The following is a 24,219-nucleotide window of genomic DNA, read 5'->3' as shown; positions in this document are numbered from 1 at the left end:
CTGTATGTGTGTGTATGTGAATGGAACACTTTGGGTCTTAAAGTCCCACCCCAATCATGTTTTAATCTATATGTCCGTGGTAGCGTTTCCAGTACTCTTTTAATTATGATTATGCAGTTTTTAGCTAAAATAAAAAAAACCTGTGTTGTTTTTTAGGACATAGTTTCTGCACAGCAGCAGGACTTCATTATATTTGCCTCTGAGTTGTGGGCGGGACTGTAAGTGTGGAAGTAAGCTTCCACTGATATCCCATCAACCCTTTATTTATACACTTTCCTATTAACTTCCTGCCACTCACAACCCCAAGTTAACATTAGCAGTACAAAAAAAATGATGAGCAATATTGGAGCTATCCAGATGTACAGTTTTGAGCCTGAAGTCAGCTTAGACAAGGAAGACAATGACGTTAAAGTAGGCACTGTCTGCAAGTGGATGCATCAGAATGGAGCAGAGCAGGGAGACTTTGGCCCACCCATTTCAGTTTCTGCGTCACAGCATGTTTTAAACCATTTTTCACCATAATTTGAATACAAAATTCTCAGAAATACAGTTGTGAGCTAAATTCTTTTATGTATGTCCTCCATCATGAGAAAAATCCTACAAGAACATATTTCAAACACCAAAAACATGAACAGGTAAAATAGTGTATGCCATTTATCATTTACTTTTGAAGTCTTTTTCTTTACATATTTATGGGGACAACTGTTTTTATTTAAGTGAAGTTTGAAGAAGTCTGATCTTTGTAAAATCATTTGCTGCTGCTTCTTCACTAGCTTTCATTCAACAGTTTACTGTGGAAATCTGTGCTTTAACACCCTGGTGGAGGAAACGACCATCAAGAGAATATCTTAAAATCTGGGATTATTGAGCTACAACTCTTTGTACGTTCATTTTCATAATATCACTGTTTCTGGTAAAACCTGTGTGGATTTTTTTAAATCACAAAAACACATGTTCTTACACTATGATATTTTATGTTTATTTTGAATTTAAACAAACTGAAGAAAAACTGCTGAATTGCTCTTTGAAAAAAATTAGCTCACTATTACTGTAGGAATGTTACGAAGTGGAGGAATCTGCTGATTTCAAATTTACAAGTTTTTCCTTTTAGGAGTGAAGGTTCCGCTCTGTGGTGATTTTGGTGAGGTGCCTATAGTATTTCCTGCCTTCCACTGAAGTTGCCCCATGACCCTAACCCTTGTGATATCCTATGACCCCACCCTTACATTGACGTGTTTTCCCTACCATGACAAAGGTGGATAAAGGTGGAAAGATTTCATGTAATCCGTGGACACCAGTGGTGATCACAAATCTTTGAAGAAAAAAGGTTCAGTACACTGTCCAGTGGGTCTAGATGACCCAACTCCCAACGTTAAAGTGCCTAGGATAGCACAAGGGCTAAACATGACAAGTGAAAATGGTGGCCTGGAAACACCTCAGGGTTCCAGATGAGCTGCAGAATGTGACAGAGAAGAGGGAAAAATCTGGGCACTTTTGGTTAGACCTGCCCTGTGAGCAAGACCCAGATGAGTTGAAGCAAATGGATGGATGGATGGATGGATGGATTGCTGTCTTGAGCTACAGACCCGTTAAAATATTGCATAAAACCTTTTCTTTTGTGTAAGGAAATTTTGAGTTGGGTTGTAATTTCATTTCAGGTATATTTATATGCAGGTATAAGCAGACAAAAAATAAAAATAAAAGCTTTTTGCTGCCATGATACAGACAGATTGGGTGGGGCTGGTAAATATGATAAACAATAATTAATGTGTATACATAAACACATGTTGTATTTCTTTTTAATGAAAAGACACAGAAGAGCATAATGAATGTGGTACATAACTCAATTATTTTGATTTAGCTGATATATAAAAATGCAGACCGTTGCATGTGTGTACAGAAGTAAGCCGGAAAACATTAGAAAAACTCAAATCAGCAGTAAATAAGACTTGCATATGAAACACTCTTGTGTACTGTATCAGAAAGTTAGGTTTTGAACATTTTTTTAAACTGTAAAATAAATCCAAGGTCCCTAGTTTGACAACAGCCTTTCGGTAAACAAAAATAAAATTTGAGCTTTGTATTTTCAAAAACTATTTATAACTTATATATGTTTAGATTTTTGTTTTGGAAAACTGCATAAATATGAGATTACATCTTTTAAAATGAAATCCATACTTACATTCTATTAAAATAGATGAACAAACTGTTAAACTATGAAAGCTTTACAATGTTTTTTTTTTTTTACATTCATGAAGGAACTTAAGAAAGCATAAATTTAAAGCAAGTGTGTTTTCCTCAAAAAAAAGTAAAAAAAAATGCACGTTAGACCTCCACATTCACAGTGGGACCGTTACTGTTGTCCTCCGCTGGGGGGGCTGTCTCTGTGGGACCATTGGAAGGCTCCTCTTTTCTGTCTTCCTTCACTGCTTCAACCTCCACAGGGCTGCTTTCTGCTGCCACCTGCTGGTTATCACTGGTAGTGCTGGCAGGTCGTTCAGCTTTTTCGCTGGGCTGCTTTTCCGCTTTGGTTTCATTGACGATCTGAACGCTGGCGCCCCCAGCGGCCTGGACTGGCTTCACATCTCCGTTCTGGACGGGATAAGTACTCTCCAAAGCACTATACAGAAACGTGTACTGTTCCTGTATGAGACATAGATATGTTTTTTGTGAAAAACTGAAAAACGTTATTTTTAGTCACATATTCCTGCTTGTTTAACCATCCATGAATTTAAAACATTTTATTTATTTATTTATTTATTTTGGTCAAAGCTTAATTTTTGTTTCTTTTTTTTGTCTTTGTTTTTCTTTACTATTTACATTTTTTAAATAAACTTTATTGCACATTTTGCAATATTTTTGTACTTCACAATATAAAGTTCTGATTATCTTTTAGTAAATTAAAATACTTTTATTTTCTTTCCAATTTTTTTCTTCTGGCTGGTAATCTAAGTCACTATTTTGTAGTTTAATAAGCTCAGACCTTCTACTAACATAAAGCAAATATTTAGTCAAACATGAAAAAACTATTCTTGTTTGCTTATTTTGAGTTTTGATCGGATCACTGCTTAAAAATATTCCTGTAAAACAATGTTTTGAAAAACTACAAAATGCATCATTGTTTGCCAGTCTTTTCATGAAAATTCTTACTTTTATTTATTTTTGTCATTGTTTTAGATAGAAACTACACAACTACAATTTGAGTCATGGGTCTGCAACCTTCAACACTAAAAGGGGCCAGTTTTTTCTTAACCAGCGAAAGCCACAGTCCTACATTACTGTTCATAAAAATACACTTTATTTATGTTTTTGTGGCCACTAAGCCATTCATAAAAAAATAGTTTTCAAATATTTAAAATAGTTGAATTATTACAGTGTAATATCTTTCTGTAGAAACAATTTTAACTTCTTTTACTTTTGACTGCAGGGCATTCTATTTAAATTATACACCCTGTGTCAAATAAGATCCTCCTGCTGCAGCAAGGCCAAGTAAGACGTGGCATTTTCTGTCATCATTTTAGAGCATCTTCATCCTTTATCTCCTTTTACTACCTTTTAAAAATAACTTTGCATCCGAACAGCAACTAGACACTGTTGTGCAGCAGAAGGTAAGAATATAACCTTTAAGTTTATTCTAAAGATATACCACTGAGACAGTATTTTAACCTTTTTGCCATAATTTCTCAGTTATCTGACTTGTTAGAATATAAAAAGGAAAGACAAAACAAACAAATTAACCAAAACTACAAATACATTCTTTTTTTTTAATTGTCAGCATTTTTTCCAAAGCTGAAAAATCACAAGGGAGAGATAAAGGAGCTGCATGTGGCTCCAGAGCCAAAAGGCCGAAAGGCAACAGACCCCTGATCTAAGTAAAGACCTATAGCATGCCAGCAATCTATCTGGATTAACCTGCTTTTAGTTTCTACCTTCTGAAATAAACATTAGAAACAATTTTCTAATTCTGTTAAAAACCGTGAATGCTTTCATAAGGGTTCTCTTACCAGGCTGGAGATCATTTTTTGTCTCTCTTTACGCAGAGTTTTGACCACCTGGAAAACATCTACGAGCTTCTCAGTCTCAGCATTATCAAGCAAGTTCCACAGAGCGCAGAACACCCCTGAACGGGTGGAGCCATCACTGCGGAGGAAAAAATGTAGAGGAAAATTCAAAACAAAGGAAGCATTTGAGCATTGTTTTTCACACATGCGTTCAGTCACTTGCTGATCTAATTGCTGTTACTCATTGTCTTACAGCCTGTTTCGTAGCTTTAAAGTTATTTTTTTCTGTAGATAAGTGTTTACAACAAACACCAGCGTTAGTTTATCTCTACTCTTTCCAACACACTTTCTGTTTTAGGCAGGAGAAAAAAAAACGTGTGTGAGTCAAAAATAATCTTGTTCATTCCATCATCACATACAATTGCAGCAAAAACACGTGATTAATCATTGAATGGAGGGGGGAGAAAGCACTCAGACAAGCTGCAGTTGGGACTTGAACCAAGGATTTCCTTACTAAGAGAACTCTGTGTCTTACTTGCAGTGGGCTAAAACAGGCATGCCCTTTTGTAATTTCCCATTGCCACAGTTGCTCCTAATGTGCTTGATCATGTCTGTGAGGTCTTGAGGTTTCTCTGGAAGCTCTTTTTCCCACTTCAGGAACTGGAAATGATTCACCTGCCGAGTCTCCGCCTTCTGTTGACAGATGTGATGGTTCACTTTTCATTGAATTTAAAATGCCCTCATTTACAGAATAGTTTTCAGTTGTGCTACCTTAATGTGGTAAATTTTCATGGTGCGAGAGATGAAGGCTGGAAAGGTTTCTGTGTTTGTAACTTCCACCTCAAAGTATCCAAAAGTCTTTTTGTCTTCATCCCAGTACATACAATCCTGTCGCAAATAATTCACCATTAGTCATCACTGCAGGGATTATTAATTGCGTATTTTCCTTTAGCTACCTTATCATCCTTTTCACACTCTGAAAGCATGACAATGTTTGGCACTTTCTGCTGGTAAATCATCTGCCAGAAGTCATTCACGGTATCTGGGAGGGGGGTCTGTGCCACGATGAAAGCGTTTTGGTCCCAGTAGCCCTGTGTGCAAAAAACACAACATGTCCATTTATTTAAATCTAAAAGAGAATTTCTTTGGAGTTTACATTTTTATCAAACAAGGGCTCAATAAAAAAAGAAGATACTTTTAGGAATACAAAGACATTGTCATACATCCATGTAAGAGGCATTGATGTATTTAGCTGAATCATCTTCCTCTTCGTCTGATGACTCTTCCTCTTCATCATCGTCAGGGGCGCTGTCATGGCTCCGCCCTTCATCTAGCCTCAGTAGCACTCGGTTGTAGTCGTCTGAGGGTGGGAGAGTGGACAGGTAGTAGGGAGGTGTAATGAATCGCAGACATGTGAGGGTGTGAACGCGTGCAGCCGAGGCTCACATGGAATCACAGATGCACAGCGGTTCTTTGCTTTGTTTTCCTCCGTGACTCCTGTGTTGCATGTCCTCCAGGTTTTAAAGGAGGGAAGTCTCTGAAGGACAAAATAATCATTATTCACCATCTACAAGGGTACAACAACTATAAAAATTGATCATAAAAGAATATTTAAGACACGTTTTTTTTTTATATTTCTGAAATCTTTCCCCTTTTATAATGTACTTTTCAGACTTGTTAGAAAACAAAAGGGAACGTACCTCAAACTCCTCTTCCATTAAGGTGGATTCAGAGTCCGGGGCGCCTTGTGTGAGCGTGCTCAGTGTGCTGTGCAGCTCTGACAGACTGATCTCTGTTTCTCCAAACTGGTTGTGCTCCAGCAGGGCCTGGTGGATCAGGATGTACTGTGCCTACACCATGACACACGCACAAGATGGGGAAAAGCATTCTTTTTCAACCAGACTTTTAACTTTTGTTCAAATGCTTTTAGTTTTCACATTCTAATGCTGTAGACAGATAAACAGCTTCTCAATTTCATCTAACATAAAATATACATAAAATGTTGGTAAAAATTGGCAAAAATGTCTGACTAAAAATGGCAACACAATGTATCAAATTTATTTTCTTTTTTCAGCTTTTTATCCTTATGCCTGGACAACTTTCCTTCTTTTTCAAACCCTCTGTAATCTTCAAGACGTTTTTTTTTTTTTACCTCAACTTGAACCATGAGACATCTCTGTCTGCGCAGTCTGACAACATAACCGTAGATGTCCACTCTGCCTTCCGCCTCCAGACCCTCCATCATGGCGTCGATGCCGATGTACGTACCTGTCCTGCCAACTCCAGCACTACACAGTTTACAAGGAGAAGTAGTGTTTGATTCAATCTGAACACAAAACTACATTTAGGAAGAAGTTGCCCCACAGGACTGGGCCTGGGAGTTTATTGCCTTTATAAAGAGTGTAAGTGCATGTCTCTATGGAACTGCGATGGACTGAGAAGCTTTTTATTTGTTTTAAACTATTAAATGATCAATGGCAAGAAAGAAAGAGTCAATTTTTTCCTACTTAAGCTGCACTTTAGTAGTGTTATCCTCTTAAGTAAGAACATTTTCCCTGTAAGCCATTGTATAGGGGTTTCACATGCCTGCAGTGAACAACAATGGGACCACTGAACAAATTCTTGAAGGCATTGACGCGCCGTCTCAGTTTCAGGAGGAGCTGCGGCTCTCCTGGGACGCCATGATCTGGCCAGCTGATGAACTGGATGTGAGTCACTTCCCTCTCTGAGTTCTTCTCTCTTTTCTGCATACAAGACACGAAAACACAGGTTTCATACTCAAAGACTGACAACATAAAACCACTTATTTAGACTAAAACCAACCATGCTTGCTAAAGGTTTTACAAAAGCATGTGTTTTGATGGTTTTCAGTGCAGACTCACATTAGTCAGGGACAGATGGCGGATGGTGTAATCTGGAAATTCTTTTTCTGAGGTGAGTTTAACAATAAACTCCTCATAGATCTCAGTCTCTCGGTCTGGAGAGGGCCAGTACTGAGCACATTTGATCTACAGAAAATTCACACAACGGGAAATAAGAAAACAAAGTAAAGAAATATAATTTTTGATTCTGATTTTAAAATGTATGTTCCTCATTATTACCCAGTTAACTAATGTCAAAAAAAGTAAAGTGAGGATTTTACCCTGTTTCCCTCCTCACAGCGTGTCACCATGACAATGATGGAGGACTGCTGCTCCCAAACCATCCTCCAAAAGTCCAACACTGTTTCATCCTTTGGTCCTGCAACAATAAACACTCGTGCATCTTAGATGTACACATGCAAGTACATTTACTGGGTAAAAAATAAATAAATGTGACTTTACCTTGAGCTGCAATGTACTTTTTCGGTTCTTTGTACCCCTGCAAAAAAAAAGAACAACAATGTTCTGCTTTTTTTCAACATAAAAGATTAATATTTTTAAAACGTAAAAAAAAACATGTTTTGAATTCAGATTTGTGACTATGTTGACATGTTTGTAACAGTCTCAAAGACAGAGGTTAGGGTGCTCACATACATCAATGAAGCTGGCGTTGATATAGTCACATCCTGGTTCTCCGTTTCCTGTGCTCAGATGAACACGGTTATGATCGTCTTTGGTGGAAGATAAGACAAAAGGTCTCCAATGAGATGTTAACAATTTTTACACAACTCAACACAAAAATCCATAGTTTGTGTTTCTAACAACCATCTCTTGTGGATCACTTACATGGAAGGATGTCCACATAGCGATTCTTGGGGGCATTGCAATTCTTTTTGGCTTCTTTTACAGTGTATCTTGAGAAAATCCTTGGAATGCTCTGAGAGGAAAAACAAATAATGTATCAGACAGAAACAAATGAAACACACATTTCACTCTCTAATTCCACTCGAATCCTCTTTTGATCTATTGCAAAAGCGTTCCTGGTGGTCTTTTAATTATGATTATTATATTAGCCAAAACAAAAAAAAACGGTGTCATTTCCTAGGACATAGTTTCTGCAGAGCGGCAGGAGTTCATCAGCAATTTGCCTTTGAGGTGTGGGTGGGACTGTTGGCGCCGAAGTTCGCCTCTGCATTGAGTAAGCCTTCCCTCATTTCCCATCATCCGTTTGTTAACACGTTCTCCTGCTAGTTTACAGCCCCTCACAACCCCAACCTAACATTAGAGGTGCAACAAAAATGGTGAACAATATTGGAACAGTTATGAGCCAGATGCCAGCTCAGATGAGGAAAACAAAGACATACATAGATTTATTTTTCTACTAGTGGATCCCTCAGAATAGAGCGGGGCAGGGAGCTCTTGGCCTGCTGATTGTAGTACCTACGTCACAGCTTTTTCAAACGGCATTTTTATTGTCAGCTCCTTATTCCCAATGATTTGAATAAAAAAAAAAACTCTGAAATGCAATTTTAAACTAAATTGTCTTTAGGCATCTTCCCATTCATCAAAAATGCCACCAGAACATGTTAAAAACTCCCAAAACACTATTTCTTTGAGGTAGGTCACTAAACTCTGATGTTTTGCAGTCTTTTCACTACCAAAAACTACATTTTGAGGTTGTAGTGGTAAAAAAAAGTAACATAAAGGCCTACATCTGCCTACAACACAGCTAGAAGATGTCCGTCATGTTTAGGTGACTTTTGATTAGTTTTTGAACTGTATTAAATAAAAAGCTGATTTCTAAACAAAAACAACACATCATTGACCATAGAATTAAATATTTGATTAAAATAGAGATTTTGTACCTGAAACTCTTCCAGGAAAAGTCGTCCCTCATCAGCAAGCTTCCTCTTGTAGGTTTCCAGCAGGACCTCGGCGGCAATTGGATCGACTGGCAGCAAGCTTTCTTCATCACCTGATGCAGTAAAGAAACGGATTAAGTACAAACGGTCCATCTTACACCTTGTCCTCTAAGTGAATTACATTGGTGAGTCACCCATACCACTTTAAACAGCTGAACAGGTTTTTTCTAAATTCTATGCTTGGATGAATTGTGTTTTATGGATTTTGAATAAAAAAATAAACACCATAATACCCAGATTCTGCTCTCATCTTATATCTAACCAAAATTAACAATGAATAAATAATCAAATCATTCTATTTGTGTTAGATTTTACTCTGTATGTTCACCATTTTAAACAAATTTAATGTGTGACATATGCAGCAAATAAATGAGTGTATGATTATCCTCGTGTATAATGGAAATGTAAATAAAAAATGCATTTTATTTATGTGGAGACCTCGGGTCTCATAACTTAAAAGGGAATCTGCTTAAGTTAGCTTCTTCTAACTTCTCTTTACTCCGATGAAAAAAACTCAATGCCACACCCTTTTTGCAGGAAGTGTTCAGATGTTTTTTTACTTTAAATGTTTATTTTGTTTCAGGTCATTCTCAGCAATAACTAATAAGATTTTGGATTTTACTACCTAAGTATATTATGGGAATTTACATTTAAAAAACTTACCGTACTTTCCGGGTCACAGAGCACAACCGATTACAAGCCACACCCACCCATTTTCACGTCTTCAACTTCTTTTGCACATACACAAGCCACATAAGAGTTCAAGCCGCATGTATTAGGCAAAGTGGTCAGTATTCTCCGACACCCCTTGCCAGGGCGGCTCCAGGGAAGAACGCTTCGTCCCCATTGCGCCGGTGGACCGAGCGAATCGTGTCTGTTCAGAGCAATCGGACTTAATACTGAACGTTTTGTGGATGAGGGCCGGATGCGTTGTTACGTGTGGGAGCCATCAGACTGCCATCGGCCCCGCAGCTCTATGTGAACGAGCAGCAGGAGAACATGTCTCCAGCTCACACAGAGGCTGTGAGCTTTTCAATGCAAAATTACGCTCAGTCCTTAGAAACCGTTAAAAACGACCACGTCAATTTGTGTTTCCAGTCGGATCCCTACAAAATAAGGGCTGATGTTATTCCCACATATTTACGTGCAGCCAAGCTGCAGATTGCAGCTTTTCCCGCATCGACTCATGTTCATCCAGACTAAACGTTGTTAGTGCATGTTAGCCTTCACCTAACCGTACGTTCTGCCAGAAAAAAGCACTGACCACACAGATTAAAAATAAAATGATGAGCGAACAGGCACTTCATAATAACCATAACATGACAATAATAAACGTACGTTTAAAAGATCATCTCGTATATTACGGAGCTGCTAATAGATGGAGTAGTGTCACTGTGACTCTGAGGTAAATTCACTCCGGAGCATGCGCTATTCTCTCCATCACGCAGCTGACCGGCTTTTCCAAACCAGTTGGTGATGGTGGATTTTTTCACGCTGCTTTTAACGATTGCTTTTAACTTGAAAGATGCATCATATTGTAGTGGCGATCACGTGCACGTTGGGTCTAATGGCACCAAAGGATTCTGGGATGCGGCCGGGCATGCGTGTTTCTTTTTGTTGAATCATGACTGAAGTGTCTAAGACCTGAAGTCAAGTCCATGCTGTTTGGCTGCTTAAAGGTGTGTTGAAAAGTTAATGGCTTATTGCGTGGAGTTGGATAGAGTATTCAAATTATGCTTTGAGTCTGAAAGTACGTAGGCCGCCTAGTTAAACCGTAAATTAGCTGCGTCACTGAATGTGCGCTGTGAGCGCAGGAAATAAGTAGCGGCTTGTAGTCCGGAAATTATGGTACATAAATAAAAAGTGACTCACTGGTTTGACTATTAAAAATAAATGGACACAAAAAGGGAGACAAAGTGAAATTATTTGCTAAGATCTAACAGCACATGAATAGTTTGAAAGCAAGTATATTGAGATGAGAAATAACATTCATCCACTTACTTCCTGTTGGAATCAGGCTCATGCTCTCACCCATGTCACTGCAAAAGAGATTTGTAGGAAAGAGGGAGATTGATGAAATGTTTAAATCAGAATTTATGTGATTTGTGTCAAGAATCTTTTCTCTGTCAATGTGAAAGCCTCGTTTTAATAGAGGAAAGAAGGGATTATTAATGGATGTTGCACAAAGGTATACTGACTGTGAATTTTTCCGTTTCAAAACATAAATTTTGTAGACGACCAGAAGAAGAGCGACAGAAGTGACGATGATGAGGAAGACCAGAAATCCAATAACAGCTTTGTCATTATCTGAAAAAACACAAAAACCAAAACAAGCAAAATAATTATTTAAAAAAATAAAAAATAAAAAAGGAAGTAGAAATAAGTCTGCATGGGGTGAGTGAACACAGATACAACAGTGTAGTTGATGAAAGCACATACAAAAAGTGTCAATTGTGTCCGTCTCAGCGGGGCTCTCATGCTCTCCATTGTAGGCGGTCACCTAAACAGACAGAAAATGTCTCCAGATTAGGAATCCCTCTATGATTGGTCTTTCACACAAATAAAATTTGCAAAAATAAAAAGCAGAATCATACTGACCTCTACTTTGTAGGTTGTGGAGTAACTCAAATCTTTGAATGTAAATGTACACGTTGGGCTGGGTGGTTTATTCTCTCCAGAACTAAGTCGTGCTTTGAACTTCTTCTGTGGTCCACGCCAATGTTCTCCCGCATCACATTTGACTTCAATGATGTTATTCTCCTTAACATTAAGGTGTAAATTTTTAACTTTTGACGGGACTGTTGGAAAAAGAAGAACAGAAGCATGAAAAATCCCTTCAGAGTGAAGCTTCAAGAATATATGTTGACAGAAATAAATCATTGGATACAAACATATATGTGTAAAATAACCCACAAAAAACACAGTTTTGTTATTACAACACTATTCAGCACTTGCGTACAGAAATTAATTATAATTAATGTGAAATCATAATTTTTCAAACTCAAATTCTGTTTTGTCATTACAGAATAATTGCTAAACATTTATTTAAATGGTCTTAAAACTAAGTCATGGCATCTGGACTTAAAATCTTCTTTCTTGAAAAATTCAAGCGGCTTCATCTGTCTGATATAGATCGAAGATTTTAAGTCCAGATGCCATGACTTCAACTTCAAGACGCCTCCTGAATAAATCAACACCTTTATTGACATGTATTCTCATTATTTTAATGGAGACATTTTTTCATCAAAGTTCCTCCATTCTTCCCACATCTGAACCAGTTTTTTTTAGATTAAATTAAAACGTTAGATATAGCTCAAAATCAGTTGAAAATAAAAAAGGAATAAAAGTTAGTTTATAATGTAGCTATAATTGATCAAATACTTAAATTAGTGCAACATCAAGGTATGATTATCATTTTTGTATCTGATTAAAACAACTTTTAAGAAAAGCATATTCCATAAATTCTATCATATTTGTTGTTGAGTTTTATTGTTTTCTCTGTTTTGAATACAATATTTTGTTAACTCAAACTGCATTAATTATTAATTCACATTAATCATATGAAAAACACAACTAATCAAATTGGTAACAACTTTAGGCATTTTATTCATATTAAAAAAACAAAAACAAACCAATAAACAACAAACTGTTGTTTAAACAAATTAGTAATAAAATTCTTCATTTACCTCCAGCCTTTGTTTTTACAGTGTCCCTCCAGTGTCCAGGAACTTTCTTGCCATTGTACATTGGTTGAACTTCACAAGTATAACTGCTAAACGGTACCAGTCGATCAATCTGACATTTTTCAATCTTTACAACCCGTTCATCAATTTCTTCTGTAACATAATTTACATCAAATTGATTAATTCTAGTTTATTAAAAAAAACCAAGGCATTTAACATTAGCAACAATGCAAATTAAAATATGAAAACATCTATGTCAATCTTTTTTTCTTTTGTTTGATTGCAGAAATAATAAAACACGTCAAATATGACATCACAGTTTCTAAAAATATTGTTCTAAAAAAATGCTATAAATTTTGCCTTTATTTCAAAGTTTTATTTTCATATCTTTCTTTGACTTGTAACCAAAAGTCTAAAAAGCAACAGAAATGCTAAGAAAAGTGCAACTGAAAACATTTTTCACCTACCGGTTCTTTTGCAGGAACAATTATAGGAAAGATTTATGGGAGGAATTTTACAGCTCGTATTAGTAAATGTCCAGTTCATACTAATGGATTCGTTATTTGATGTGCTTTCCCCCTTGATTTGAAAACCTGTTGGAACACAGTTCATATCAGCAAATCCTCTAGCAGATGTTTCTGGGCTTTAAGAAGAAAAGCTTTCATTCCACTGTGATAAAGTAAACGTCCACGTACCACAGTCAATACTAAAGTTGACAGCTAGAAGTTCGAAGGCATCGATCTTTCCAGTGCAGCTGTAGTTAGTGTATGGTTCCAGATCAGACAGATTTACATGGCTTTCATTTTTTCCTATTTCTATGGGAACAAATGGGTTTCCATTGTAATTAAACTTGGACACATTCAGAGAAAACAAATATTTTAAAAATAATTCAGAGAGATAACAAAACCTCTTTGACTAAAATAAAACACCACCTATAAATTCAGACTAACGATCAATGAGTACATTTCTTCTTCTTCAAACTCTTTTACTAATAATTCTGCAGTCACAGTCTCAGCTTAGTGCCCACTCACCTGAACAGGTGTACTCAACTGTTAGGTTTTTACACTTTGGAGGTAACTTTGCCTCAATCTTTGCAGGAAGTGTTTTGGTTTCAGTCTGATTTATCCGATCTCGATTTATGAAATCTAGATTTTAAAAATAGATGACAAGAAAAGAAATTAAAATAGAATAAAATCACTTCAAAATAAAATTAGATCTCTTTTACACACCAATTGTGATGTTTTTGGTGATGCTGAAGTTTTTACAGCTGTTTCGGCTGAACTCCACAGTGAAATCTGAGCAAAAGTCGTCATCATTCAGTTCCAAACAGATTGATCCATTATGTATCTTAGTCTCATTTCTGGCTTGTCTTGACAGGAAAGGGCTAATGTTCCAACTACTTCGGTAACAAACATATCCAGGGATTTCTTTGGTGACTTCAATGTCCCTATCATCTAAAACACAAAAATGATGGAGGAATAGTTTCTCTGTGTAACATACAATGTGTCTTAAGCACTCAAAGAAGTATAGATACACAGCAGAGCAATAGGAAGTATTTGTACTCACCAGCAGCTTGTGTGGTAGTTTTGTTTTCATTATTCTTACAGATTTTATTACCATTAAGGTCAAATACAGTGACTGTATATTCAGTACAGGGCTTTAGACCCGTGATGTTACAGGTTGTGTTTGAATTGCAGGACTGACTTTTGGAATGGTTTCGATCAGTTACAGAAATGGAGTAGTTATTCATGGTATTATTCATCTGAATCTGGAGGCCAAACTTGATCTGTGTGATGTCGTAGAAACCTGCACAGAAAGTTAGCAAAGTTTTTATGACATCTTCACTCCAAAAAAACCCCAGACAAATTTAAACTACTTTTATAAAAAACTCGACTTGCCAACAAAATATACATGTTTATGGTATCTATTGAGAAGCAAAGTAAATGTTTTGCAAGAACAGAAAAAAGATCATATTTTAAGTGCTACTCACAGTCAGGGGGTGCTGCAGTCACTGGGGGACACATTTAAATTTGATGAAAAGAAAGAACATGTTATTAAATGATTAGGCAAGAATAAACATACATCTTTTCTATTGATCCCATTGTCAGATGTATTCTCTTCATAGTTTTCAACACAGCAGAGTGCATTTCTTCTGTGCTTCTTTTACAAAAACAACGGTTTGTACTTTTTCATGACACTGGCTTGTCCCTTAAAAAAAGAAAACGTTTCCAACCTGGGGCTGTGGTTGTGATGCTGTTCTGGGTGACTGTAGGTAAGGTCTGGTTCTGAGTGCTGTTAGACTGAGAGGATGGCCTGAGTGTGGGTTTGGTTGTGATTGAGGTGTCTGCAGGATGAAGAACTGGAGGTCAATTGTGGTTAAAGTAAAAGTATCAAAAGTTAAAGTTAAAGTATCAAAAGTTAGCAGCATCTTAGCAGATACAATACTCAGCCTACGTTAAGGATTTTTTCCCCCACAGGTAATGGAGCACTGAGCTGCAGACAAAACCTAAATACATTACCAGAGGTGCTGGCTGAATACGAGAGGAGGCTTTGCAAGGTGGCAGAAGCTGTGAGGACAGTGGTGGTGTTAGTTTTGGCAGTAGTTGCTGCCTCAGTGCGTGGAGGTAAGGTGGAGTTAGATGGACTTGTTTTTATAGTTGGAGGTTTACTGGAGGTGCGTGGAGGTGAGGAGACTGAAAGATATATAAATATATTTCAACACTAGTTTTCAAAACCAAAAAATGTGGCATACACTAATTTATCTGTTGTTTTCCATTACGTGATCCTGTCATTTGGTCAGTTCACCTTCAAGAGGTATCATCCTCAATGCCTCAGTTACAGCAATCATCTTACATTACTCCAAATGTCATCTGACAGCACAAGAATACATTACCAAAGATGGTGGCTAAATTAGCTGTAGGAAAAGAGGAATCTGAAGGGTTCCCTTGCAACTTGGGTGAAGATGTGAAAGAGGGGGAGACTGTGGCAGGAGCTGCTGCCTCAGTGCGTGGAGGTGAGGGGGTCATCGAATTCTCTGCATTTCAAAAAACACAAGAATCAAGACAAATCCTAGAGATGCATCCTGAGACAATGCTCTTAATAAGGAGGATTTCCTCTGCAACTGCTGTAAAACAAATGTAGCCACTCTTCCTTTTATTTCAAAATCCTTTAAAATGTATTTTATAAAAAGTAACAAGAAAATAATTGGAAACTCATTAGAAGAAAGACAGATAAATCCATTTGCTTTGCAATGAAAAAATGTATGGAAGGAATCAGGACTGAATCAATTAACTTATCAATAGCATAGAAATACCCACCATCCTTACATTGAAACACACAGCTATAATGTAAAATAAGTATTAAAAACAGAAGTATGGTGAAACTTTACGTTTAAGTGTAACTTAAACAGCTAAATCATCAGAATTTCAAGATGAACAAGAAAATTAACTCAGATGCGTCATATGTTAAAGACAGAAGGGAAATACAAATATTAAAAGTGTTTTCATTTTATTTAACTGAAAATACTGAAGCACTTTAAGAAAAATGTGACAGATTATTATTGGTTTACTTAAAAGGGTAATCATTAAAACGAATACCTTTAGAATTCATAATATTAATAATAAACGAACACAAACTATTGTTCCAATACATTATTTCATAGTGGATCCATGAAGAAAAATGAAATAAAATATAGAATTATTGTTGTCTGAAAATGTAAGGATTTTATATGCTCCCGGTCTTGGTCAGTTTATAAAGCTGTAAATGAAAATGTCATTTTTACTTTAATGAAAAAACAACAAAAACAAACACTTCAAAAAGCAGCCATTAGTCAACACTGCGTATAGGAACATGATGAAGACAGAATTCTCTTCCTATTCCTCAATCTCTTTTGTTGCACACATTTAACACTAATGGTTGGGGGGGGGGGGGGGGGGGTCAGCCTGCGATGCACCTTGGGGGGAGGAGCTACTTGGCAGTGGTCCCCCTCCCATGGTTGTCGTATGGAAACGGGCCCCCCTCCCTCAGTTTTAATTGCACCTTAGACATGTAAGACCCTTGGTAGGGGAGGGTGTTTGGACATCACTGCCAGCAAGCAGCAAATGTCCTCTCAGCGCCCTACCCGCCAATTTTAACTGCACCTTAGACATTTAGGGCCTCTTGTTGGGGAGGGTGATGGGACATCACTGTGAGTAATCAGGAGATTTCCTCTCAGTGCCCTTTACCCTTTACCCCTCAAAATATACACTCCTACACACACACACACATACACACACACACACACACGTTCACAAACACACACACATTTCACAAGGAAGGTGGGACCTCGGGCCATCTGTCCCCTACTCCATCACGGGCCCTGGCCGTGTTCCCTGGGTGCTGGCTTCCTGGGCCCGGCGGCCCTCTCTCCACCCAGGGAGAGGGATCCCTGAGTTTTCAGGTAAGACCAGGAGCTGGTGATCACATCACATCTGAGCCTAGGTGTGTAGTGTCCCTGTGGTGTAGGTTCTGGTCCTTGCCCTCTTGCGCCGGCCTTCTCCAAAATTCCAACTGTGGGTAAGCCAGGTAAGGCCATATTTACAACACTCCTTGTGGACCCCACCTCTTTTGGGAGTCTTCCATCTGGGCAGGGGTGACCGGCCCCTGCCTCGCTCTCTCCTGGACCAACCATGGGCTGGGTGGGTGGTTTCCTGGAGTGTGGGGCGGGTCTCCCTTGGGGGGTTCTGGCCCGTTCCTGGGATTGGGGTGAGGTGGGGGGGGGCTCAGAACTCCTTGGTGGTGGTGGGGTGGTCGTATGGGGGTGGGGATGCTCTCCTAGGGCGGGGCCCCATGTTGGGCCCTCCCTGCGTGTCGGGGGGGCTGCTCTTCTGGTTTGGCTGGAGCTGCACTCTCTGTCCGTTTATGCCTCCCTGCTCCCTGGCGTTGGGGGCCCCTTATGGCGGTCCTGCTGGTCCTGGCCCGGGTGGTGGATGCGTTCGCCTGGCGGGTGGTTGTTCTCTATCTGCTACCGTGCAGGTGTTGGGGGGTCCTGGCTGCCGCTGCTGCTGCGGTGGATGACTTGGTACTCTCCTCCTTCTTTTTACATTCCATCATCCATTTTAGAAGATAATAAACACTCACTGGAGCACAGGTGACTGAATAAAATGTTTTACATGTGTTGGTCTGAATGCATAAGTATACATGTGTGAGCATTAGTTGTATCATGTACATGTTGACATGTGTGTATGTGAACATTTTTGGAGCCAACAGGTTTGTTTATAACATTTGAACGTGTGTGCGTGGACAGGCCCCGCCCCGTCTAGATTTGTATTACTTCTAAACCTGACAGTAATGATTATAAACATCCAGCAACTCAACTCAACCCAACTCTTTTTGTTTAGTTATTCTAAACAACAACAACAGCAATTTTTTAAATATTTTTTATATTTATTTATATATTGAAACTGAAGCAATTTTTTTTCAGATGGTTGATTTTCTCTCACAGATCAGGCAAACGTCAAGATCTGAGATCATTTTAGTGAAATGTGAAGCTTTTGTTCTCATGATTCTTAGGGTGAAAGGTAGAAATGATCACCCACCTGTAGGATTCCCTGCAATAGGACCTTTAAAACAAAAGACAAAAAAGGTGTGAGTCATTAAGGGAGCAAAGAATTCATTGTTTCTTTTTATCCTTCCAAGAAAGAAGAGAAAAGAAACAAAATACAGTTGTTGGAATTTCTTCCATAACTCTTGTCTAATTACTGCTTTATTTCAAGAAAAATGAAGTATTTCTTAAGCCTCCTGGTCTTAGCGAGTTTATCAAATTAAAGGGTGATTTTCAGTTTGTTAACAAGTCAAGACTGTATCTAGAAACATAACGACAGAGTTCTCTTCCTCAATCACTTTTGTTGCACATTTAAAACTAATAGTTCATTTTATGCAATTTTATATAAAGACAATTATGTGAAAACCAAAAATTCTAAAATCAATAGACAAGCTTATGCAACTCTTTTCATAGACAATTCTGAAAATATAATACAACTACAGCAAATCTAGCGTGTTTGCAGATTTGTACAAATTGAAGCTAATTTCTTTCAGATGGTTCATTCTCTTCTAAATCTAAGACGTCAACATCTGTCATCATTTTAGTGAAATGTGAAGTTGTGATTCTCATGATTCGAAGGTAGAAATGATCACCCACCTGATTGATCATCTTTGGGTTTATCTACAGGGTCGTCGCCTATAAAAACAGGACAAAAAAGTGTATATTGTTATTGGTGAATGGAGCCAGGAATTCATTATTTCCTTTTATCAGTCCTTCAAGCTTGTTATTAATTGAATTATGACATGACAGCAAAAGGGGTGCAGTGGAAGAAGCGGCTGAGTTATCTGGATGAGGAAGGGGTCTGAAACCTGGTTGTTAAGTCAGTGTGACAAGGAGCAGCACTTGCTATTTTAGAGCAAACCACTACTTCCTGCCTTGCAGTACAGAACAAGAAGCCACACAGACTTACAGAGCTGCTTTCAGCTCAGCCGCCATTTTCTGTCTTTCTTCTTCTTTTTTTTAAATAAATTAGGCACATTGAAAAAAAAAAGAACAAAACTGAATTAGAAAATTTGGAACAACATAAAAAAGTAATTGTAGCAACTATTTAGATTGATATTATTGATGCTGAGCAAAAAGAAGATGGAGGTGATCAGGACGAAGCCAGACTCTTTGTGCCAGGATGTGGTTTGGGTGTTCTCGTTTCACAGTTTTAAGCAGCAATGCACGCTTTCTGCAATGATATTTTCAAGCCCCCATGTCTGAACGTGCTCCCTGCTGGTTTCCTAGAAACTGATGGCTGGACCCCTCACCGACTTTACAATAAAAAAAAAACATCATATAGATAAAAGGGACGAAAGAACTTTGAGTGGGAAATGAATGGGGAAGTAACTGCTTTATAGAATTAGTTAGTTCTCAACAAAGTCTGTTATTTCGCCGTTACCTAGACCATATTTGGAAATAGTTGATAAAACCTCAAATATTTATAACAAAGAAGAACCCCTTCACCTTTCAGAATGTATTACTAATAAAGACATTAGTTTGAGGTCTTAACAAAGATTTCAATTCGCAAATAATACTTTATGAAACAGACAGAGAAATTGCAACATGACCAGTGGTTTGAGTCCACACTATAAAGCCCCATGACTAATGCTTTATTAGATCCCCAAACAGAGACCTATTACATTTTTATTTGGTAATAAACAACACATTTTCATTACGGATTTTGGATGTTGATCCCACTGGTTTCTTATGTTCCATTTAGCAAAAAAGAGGCGGTAAAAAAAAACTCACGAATAAAAAGGATGTATGGCATAAAAAAAACTGACAGAGCAAACACTCATCATAACCTTGAACCTTTGATTTGATTGATTGACTTCAATCAATCAAATCAAAGCACAAACTTTGAACCTTTGTACTCCATCAATGAATTTAAGAAAATGAGAAAAAAAGAGAATTAAAACACCTTTGGGAATAAGTTACAAAAATAAATAGAGAAAATATTGACCAAAATATTGTAATTAAAAAAATAAAATTGGTGGAATTATCGAAAGTTGAAGTTGAAGTTGAAACCTGCATGTGACTGAATTCAGCTAAATCATACCAGAACTAATTATAAAATGGCCACAACTCATATTCTCACATGTCTCAGAAGAAGTGGTCAGTTTTACAGAAAAAGCTTAAATTCTCTCCAATTTATTTAGTCTTGACTTTATGTATGTTTTGATTTTCTTAATTTTTATTTATTTATTTATTTTACCAAAGTTGTTTGTTAAAAGATATGAAAACACACATTTATAAAAATGAACATTTCAAGATTAAGTGGGATTAACATGTTGTAAAACGAAGTACAGTGACTGAAACAGAAAGAAATTTAATTGAAATGTTTGCAAAATCTGGATTTAAAAAAAAAGAAATTCATAGAAAAGGTCTAGGTTTTGAAAAAAATTGATTCAATTTGTAATGCAATGAATTGAGCATTAATTTTTTAGGGAAAAAAAACTGATATACAATCTACACATGTTTATGTTATTTGTATTAAAATTAAAATGTAAATTTTAATGAACTACATTAAACATGATTTCCCAGCCTTTTAATTCAATCTACCCTAATTTTCATTTAAATTGATTTTTTCTCTATCAAAACTGTTTTCCTAAAAAGGTCAATTCAGTGCAGTTTTTTTCATTTTAACCCATGTCCTACTATTAGCTGTTTAATTTTAAAATTAATAAAACGCTCAATGTTTTTTAGCTCCTTCCAGCATTCTAAAGGGTAAAAAGTTATTCAGTGTCATGCTTGAGCTCATTCGCTTTAATGCTTCGATTTTAAATGATCACAATGATCCCACCAAAAAGTGATACTTAAAACACAAAATACATTAAAAATGTATTAATAATGAGTTTGAAATCATCTAATTAAATTAGGTTGAAATGGTCGAGTCACATTTATCTTTTTGTTTGATTGGGGTTAAGAAAGAGGAATTATGCAGTAACAAGCCTTTGAACATTACAGACTATTATAGGAAGAAGTAAGTATTATAGGCAGACGTCACACACACACACACACAAAACAAGTCATCACACATGTCTTGACTACATGTCATCACACTATGCGATGTGCAGAGGTGTGACCCTGTGATATTAACAACCTGATGTGGTACAGAGTTAACCCCAAATGTTAGCTTGTTAGATATGCAAGCAAGGAAATAAAACTGCAAAGCCCCATTTCTCAGTCTAAAAAGAATTTAAGTTCATTCCTATTCTGAAAAAGTCAAGTTAGAGCCACTGAGAATGAAGTTTGATTGAGAAGAAGCTGAGTGACAGCATTGCTGTGAGCAGGGGCTTTGCTTATGATGCTAACTCAGACATTTCTGACACTTCAAAGATATTGCGTCAGCTTCCCCCCCTCAGCCCTACTGTTGAGAGGGACATGGCTGCAGACAAGATGGCGCCTGACATCATCGATCGGACTCAGATATTATACAGTTTTCCCTAACCCTTACCCAAAAGTGTTGAGAATTGTAGAATTAAAAAACAAACCAACATAACTGTTAGCGTCCACGTTAAAACAAGGAGGCCGACAGTTCAAATAAAGTATGTTTCTAAAGCGATATAGGGTGGTGCCAGTTACTTTTTTTTTGACTGATATGGAGGGTCTCCATGGAAGTCCCCCCATATTTTTGAGCTATATGAGGGAAAATTTCTGGCTCCGGTCGAGTGCGTCCAGTTAGAGCAGCCTGGTTCTCCTGCTGCTTTTGGCCTCTGTTCTCAGTGAATATCAGTCCAAAGCAAGAGCAAAAAAAATATATGAATAAAATATGCAAAGGAGGTTGATTTTCATGTAGTTGCATCACCCATCTTCAACCAGTCAGTGAGAAGAGTACAGGAGCCTTGCTAACCAGCAGTTCCCAAAAAACTAACAAATAAGTTTGATATGTATTTCAACAAAAAATGATAAAATCTAGTCAGACACTTAATGTACAAATTCCACCTTTAAAACACATCAACCTCATTGTGAGATGTGTCTCTGGGGCTGTCTTCACATCGGTTTTCTTAGTCCTTTTACATTTTGCATTGACATGAGAACAGAAGTTCTGTCTGACTGGCAAACCCATCTCATAGCTTAATTTATTCAGACTTAACTAATCTGACCCAACTTCTTCATTTCAGGACACTTCCTCTTTGTTTGTCACGAATTCTCAAGTCATGGAGTTGTGTAGTGTTTGTCTGCCCACGCTGCTAAACTCTTCTAACAGGAAGTGAGGGCAAAGAGGGTGGAACACAGAAGATGCTGAAACTCCAACCTGATGCAGCAGGGCGCACATTAAACCCTAAAGACACTCACAAAGGTTTTCACCTTTGACCTTAAGGTTTGTGAGACCCCCCCCCCCACAAAAAAAAATTGGGAGGGCTTAAAAAACATAAAACAGATATTATAGACCATTTATTTCCTTTTTGGTCTACAAAGTTAACTAAAAAATGGAAAGTTCCATTAAACGGAAAATCAAAAACAACACTGGCTCTTTTGAGAAGAAAAGGAACATCCAAAATGAATGGGAAAGTGTCTGTGTGCTAGTGTGTTGATACACAACAGTGAATCACCTCACACGTGTTACAAAAACGACAAAAACTGACCCTGACTGAAGACCACCGATAAAAAGAGTAAAGGAATTATTTTAACTCATGTCTGCAGACTAGCTGAATAAAAAAGAAATGTCTGAGGTGTCGAACAGGAGCTGAACTCCAAGCGATGCTGCAGGCGGTGAGGTGCACAACTACTCGGAGCGAACACACACTCGCACACATATATCTTAACACAACTTCCAAAGTCGCTGGGGTTGAAATGGAAAGCTTGCAGGGACACACCCCAAATTTTTTTCTCTTTAATGTTTGACAGACGTCTCCCCCCACCGCGTTCCTACCCCCCCCCCCATCCTCTACACCTCCACATGTACAGTACACACTCATACCATTGCACACATGCACAACTTTAAAGCAGAACAGAAACATGATTGCAAAAATTCCCTCCGCTTTGTAGCAAATAAAGGAGCACGTTTTAAAGAGCAGCTTCTTATTAAGAGTCGGCTTTGATTGAACACCAGTGTTTATTCTTTTGCTGAAGGGGGCTCAGAAACCTGTCACTTTTCAGCTTCTCACATCACACGCGTCTGCCGTATTGAGTGGCTCGGAAACGTTAAGAGAACGTGAAGCAGCACAAACGAGGGCGCGAGTCAAAGGCTTGATGTACTGTAGCTTGTCAATTCTGCCCTCGGTTTAAATGAATTTATTTTGTGGGGTGATGTTTTCCACACACAAAAAAAAGGATACCTCTGAGTTCATCTGCTGACAGATTTACGTCTCTATCTCACACATGGAAAATAACTTACTTTTTCCTGATAAACACAATCACTCTCTCAACAACTAACTTCAAAAAAACTTAAGGGGGGGTGGTGGGTATCAGCTTCTGAATGTTTTGCAAAAAATCGAACACATTTTTTGTACTTTTTTTGAACCGACAGAGACAATGAGAAACTGGGATACACTTCTTCCTTGCTGCACCCTCCTAAGAAAGAAAACCTATCTGTTATCATTTCAAATGGTTACTCACAGTTGACCAAAGAGATGATCCCACCCAAGAGGAGCAAGATCTTCAAACCAAGGACACCTGCCATGGTCAGGAGTTAGGGTGGGTGCAGCCACCTTTGGAGGACAGCCCTATCAAGGACCAACAAGGCAGCTTGATTGAAGTGGTGGTTCCCGTTCTCAACTGAAACAAAAATGTTACCTTATTTCAAGCTACATACGTTTGTCTGCCTTATCTGCTGCTGCAGCTTCCTGGACTTGTTCCCCAAACCCTGAACCTCGCCTGTGGTTTCAAGTCAAGCAAGCATGAGTAATGACACATACCAAAAGAGACTGCCTCTAGCTACAGCTTGATGACAGGAAGTTCGAGTTTAGCTACGCCACCAAGAGCAGGAAGCCTTTTCTCGGTCTTCAGATGCTTTTGCTAAAGTGTGAAAACTCACGGTCATCGAAAAAGAAAGAAAAGTGGCTCTCGGCTTTGGAAGATGTGTTCATAATTTGACCATTTTGAAGTTCACTTTGTGCGAACAGACAATTAAATAGAGGAAAATGGACACTAGATCCTCCCAAGGCCTTCAGACTAAAGCCTGCCCTCCTGGCTCACTTCTCAGTCGACATACAGTAGTGAAACTTCTTAGAACTCCTCTTG

At 37.9% G+C, this 24,219-nt stretch overlaps 1 protein-coding gene across 6 annotated transcripts; it reads right to left on the bottom strand.

Annotated features, from left to right (window-relative positions):
* Window positions 1-1,783: 1,783 nt before the first annotated feature.
* On the bottom strand, window positions 1,784-24,188 carry ptprc (protein tyrosine phosphatase receptor type C). Of its 6 annotated transcripts, none has more exons than XM_023954267.2 (34): window positions 23,895-24,188; window positions 23,596-23,754; window positions 18,646-18,684; window positions 18,044-18,067; window positions 15,361-15,501; window positions 14,987-15,160; window positions 14,701-14,811; window positions 14,458-14,478; window positions 14,034-14,273; window positions 13,697-13,921; window positions 13,499-13,612; window positions 13,163-13,282; window positions 12,935-13,060; window positions 12,471-12,620; window positions 11,383-11,582; window positions 11,224-11,284; window positions 10,983-11,091; window positions 10,786-10,823; window positions 8,728-8,837; window positions 7,709-7,799; window positions 7,517-7,593; window positions 7,325-7,361; window positions 7,144-7,241; window positions 6,884-7,009; window positions 6,588-6,745; window positions 6,154-6,289; window positions 5,702-5,851; window positions 5,448-5,538; window positions 5,225-5,361; window positions 4,958-5,092; window positions 4,773-4,889; window positions 4,537-4,694; window positions 4,005-4,140; window positions 1,784-2,643 (listed from the first exon to the last, which is right to left on the bottom strand). In XM_023954267.2, exons 2-34 carry the CDS (start codon window positions 23,657-23,659, stop codon window positions 2,326-2,328), a joined length of 4,032 nt encoding a protein of 1,343 aa, XP_023810035.1. In that variant the 5' UTR covers window positions 23,660-23,754; window positions 23,895-24,188; the 3' UTR covers window positions 1,784-2,325. The 6 variants fall into 6 exon arrangements, with proteins under 6 accessions (XP_023810035.1, XP_023810034.1, XP_023810036.1 ...); XM_023954266.2 differs by having other exon boundaries at window positions 23,596-23,702; window positions 23,792-23,914; XM_023954268.2 differs by lacking the exon at window positions 14,987-15,160 and having other exon boundaries at window positions 23,596-23,702; window positions 23,792-23,914.
* Window positions 24,189-24,219: the final 31 nt, after the last annotated feature.

The sequence above is a fragment of the Oryzias latipes genome, chromosome 4 (genome assembly GCF_053564925.1).
Source record: "Oryzias latipes strain Hd-rR chromosome 4, Olatipes_Hd-rR_3.1".
In the NCBI taxonomy this organism is placed as follows: domain Eukaryota; kingdom Metazoa; phylum Chordata; class Actinopteri; order Beloniformes; family Adrianichthyidae; genus Oryzias; species Oryzias latipes.
This window is presented reverse-complemented; position numbering and strand designations above follow the sequence as displayed.

What these genes read in the sequence shown, in the direction of transcription:
- ptprc (XM_023954267.2), bottom strand. Translation starts at nt 23,659, where the DNA reads ATGGCAGGTGTCCTTGGTTTGAAGATCTTGCTCCTCTTGGGTGGGATC. An exon ending in CATCACAACCACAGCCCCAG is followed by an intron (nt 14,479 to 14,700) that starts GTTGGAAACGTT and finishes TGTGTCCCCCAG; the next exon opens with TGACTGCAGCACCCCCTGAC. An exon ending in TTGAAACGGAAAAATTCACA is followed by an intron (nt 10,824 to 10,982) that starts GTCAGTATACCT and finishes TCTCTTTTGCAG; the next exon opens with TGACATGGGTGAGAGCATGA.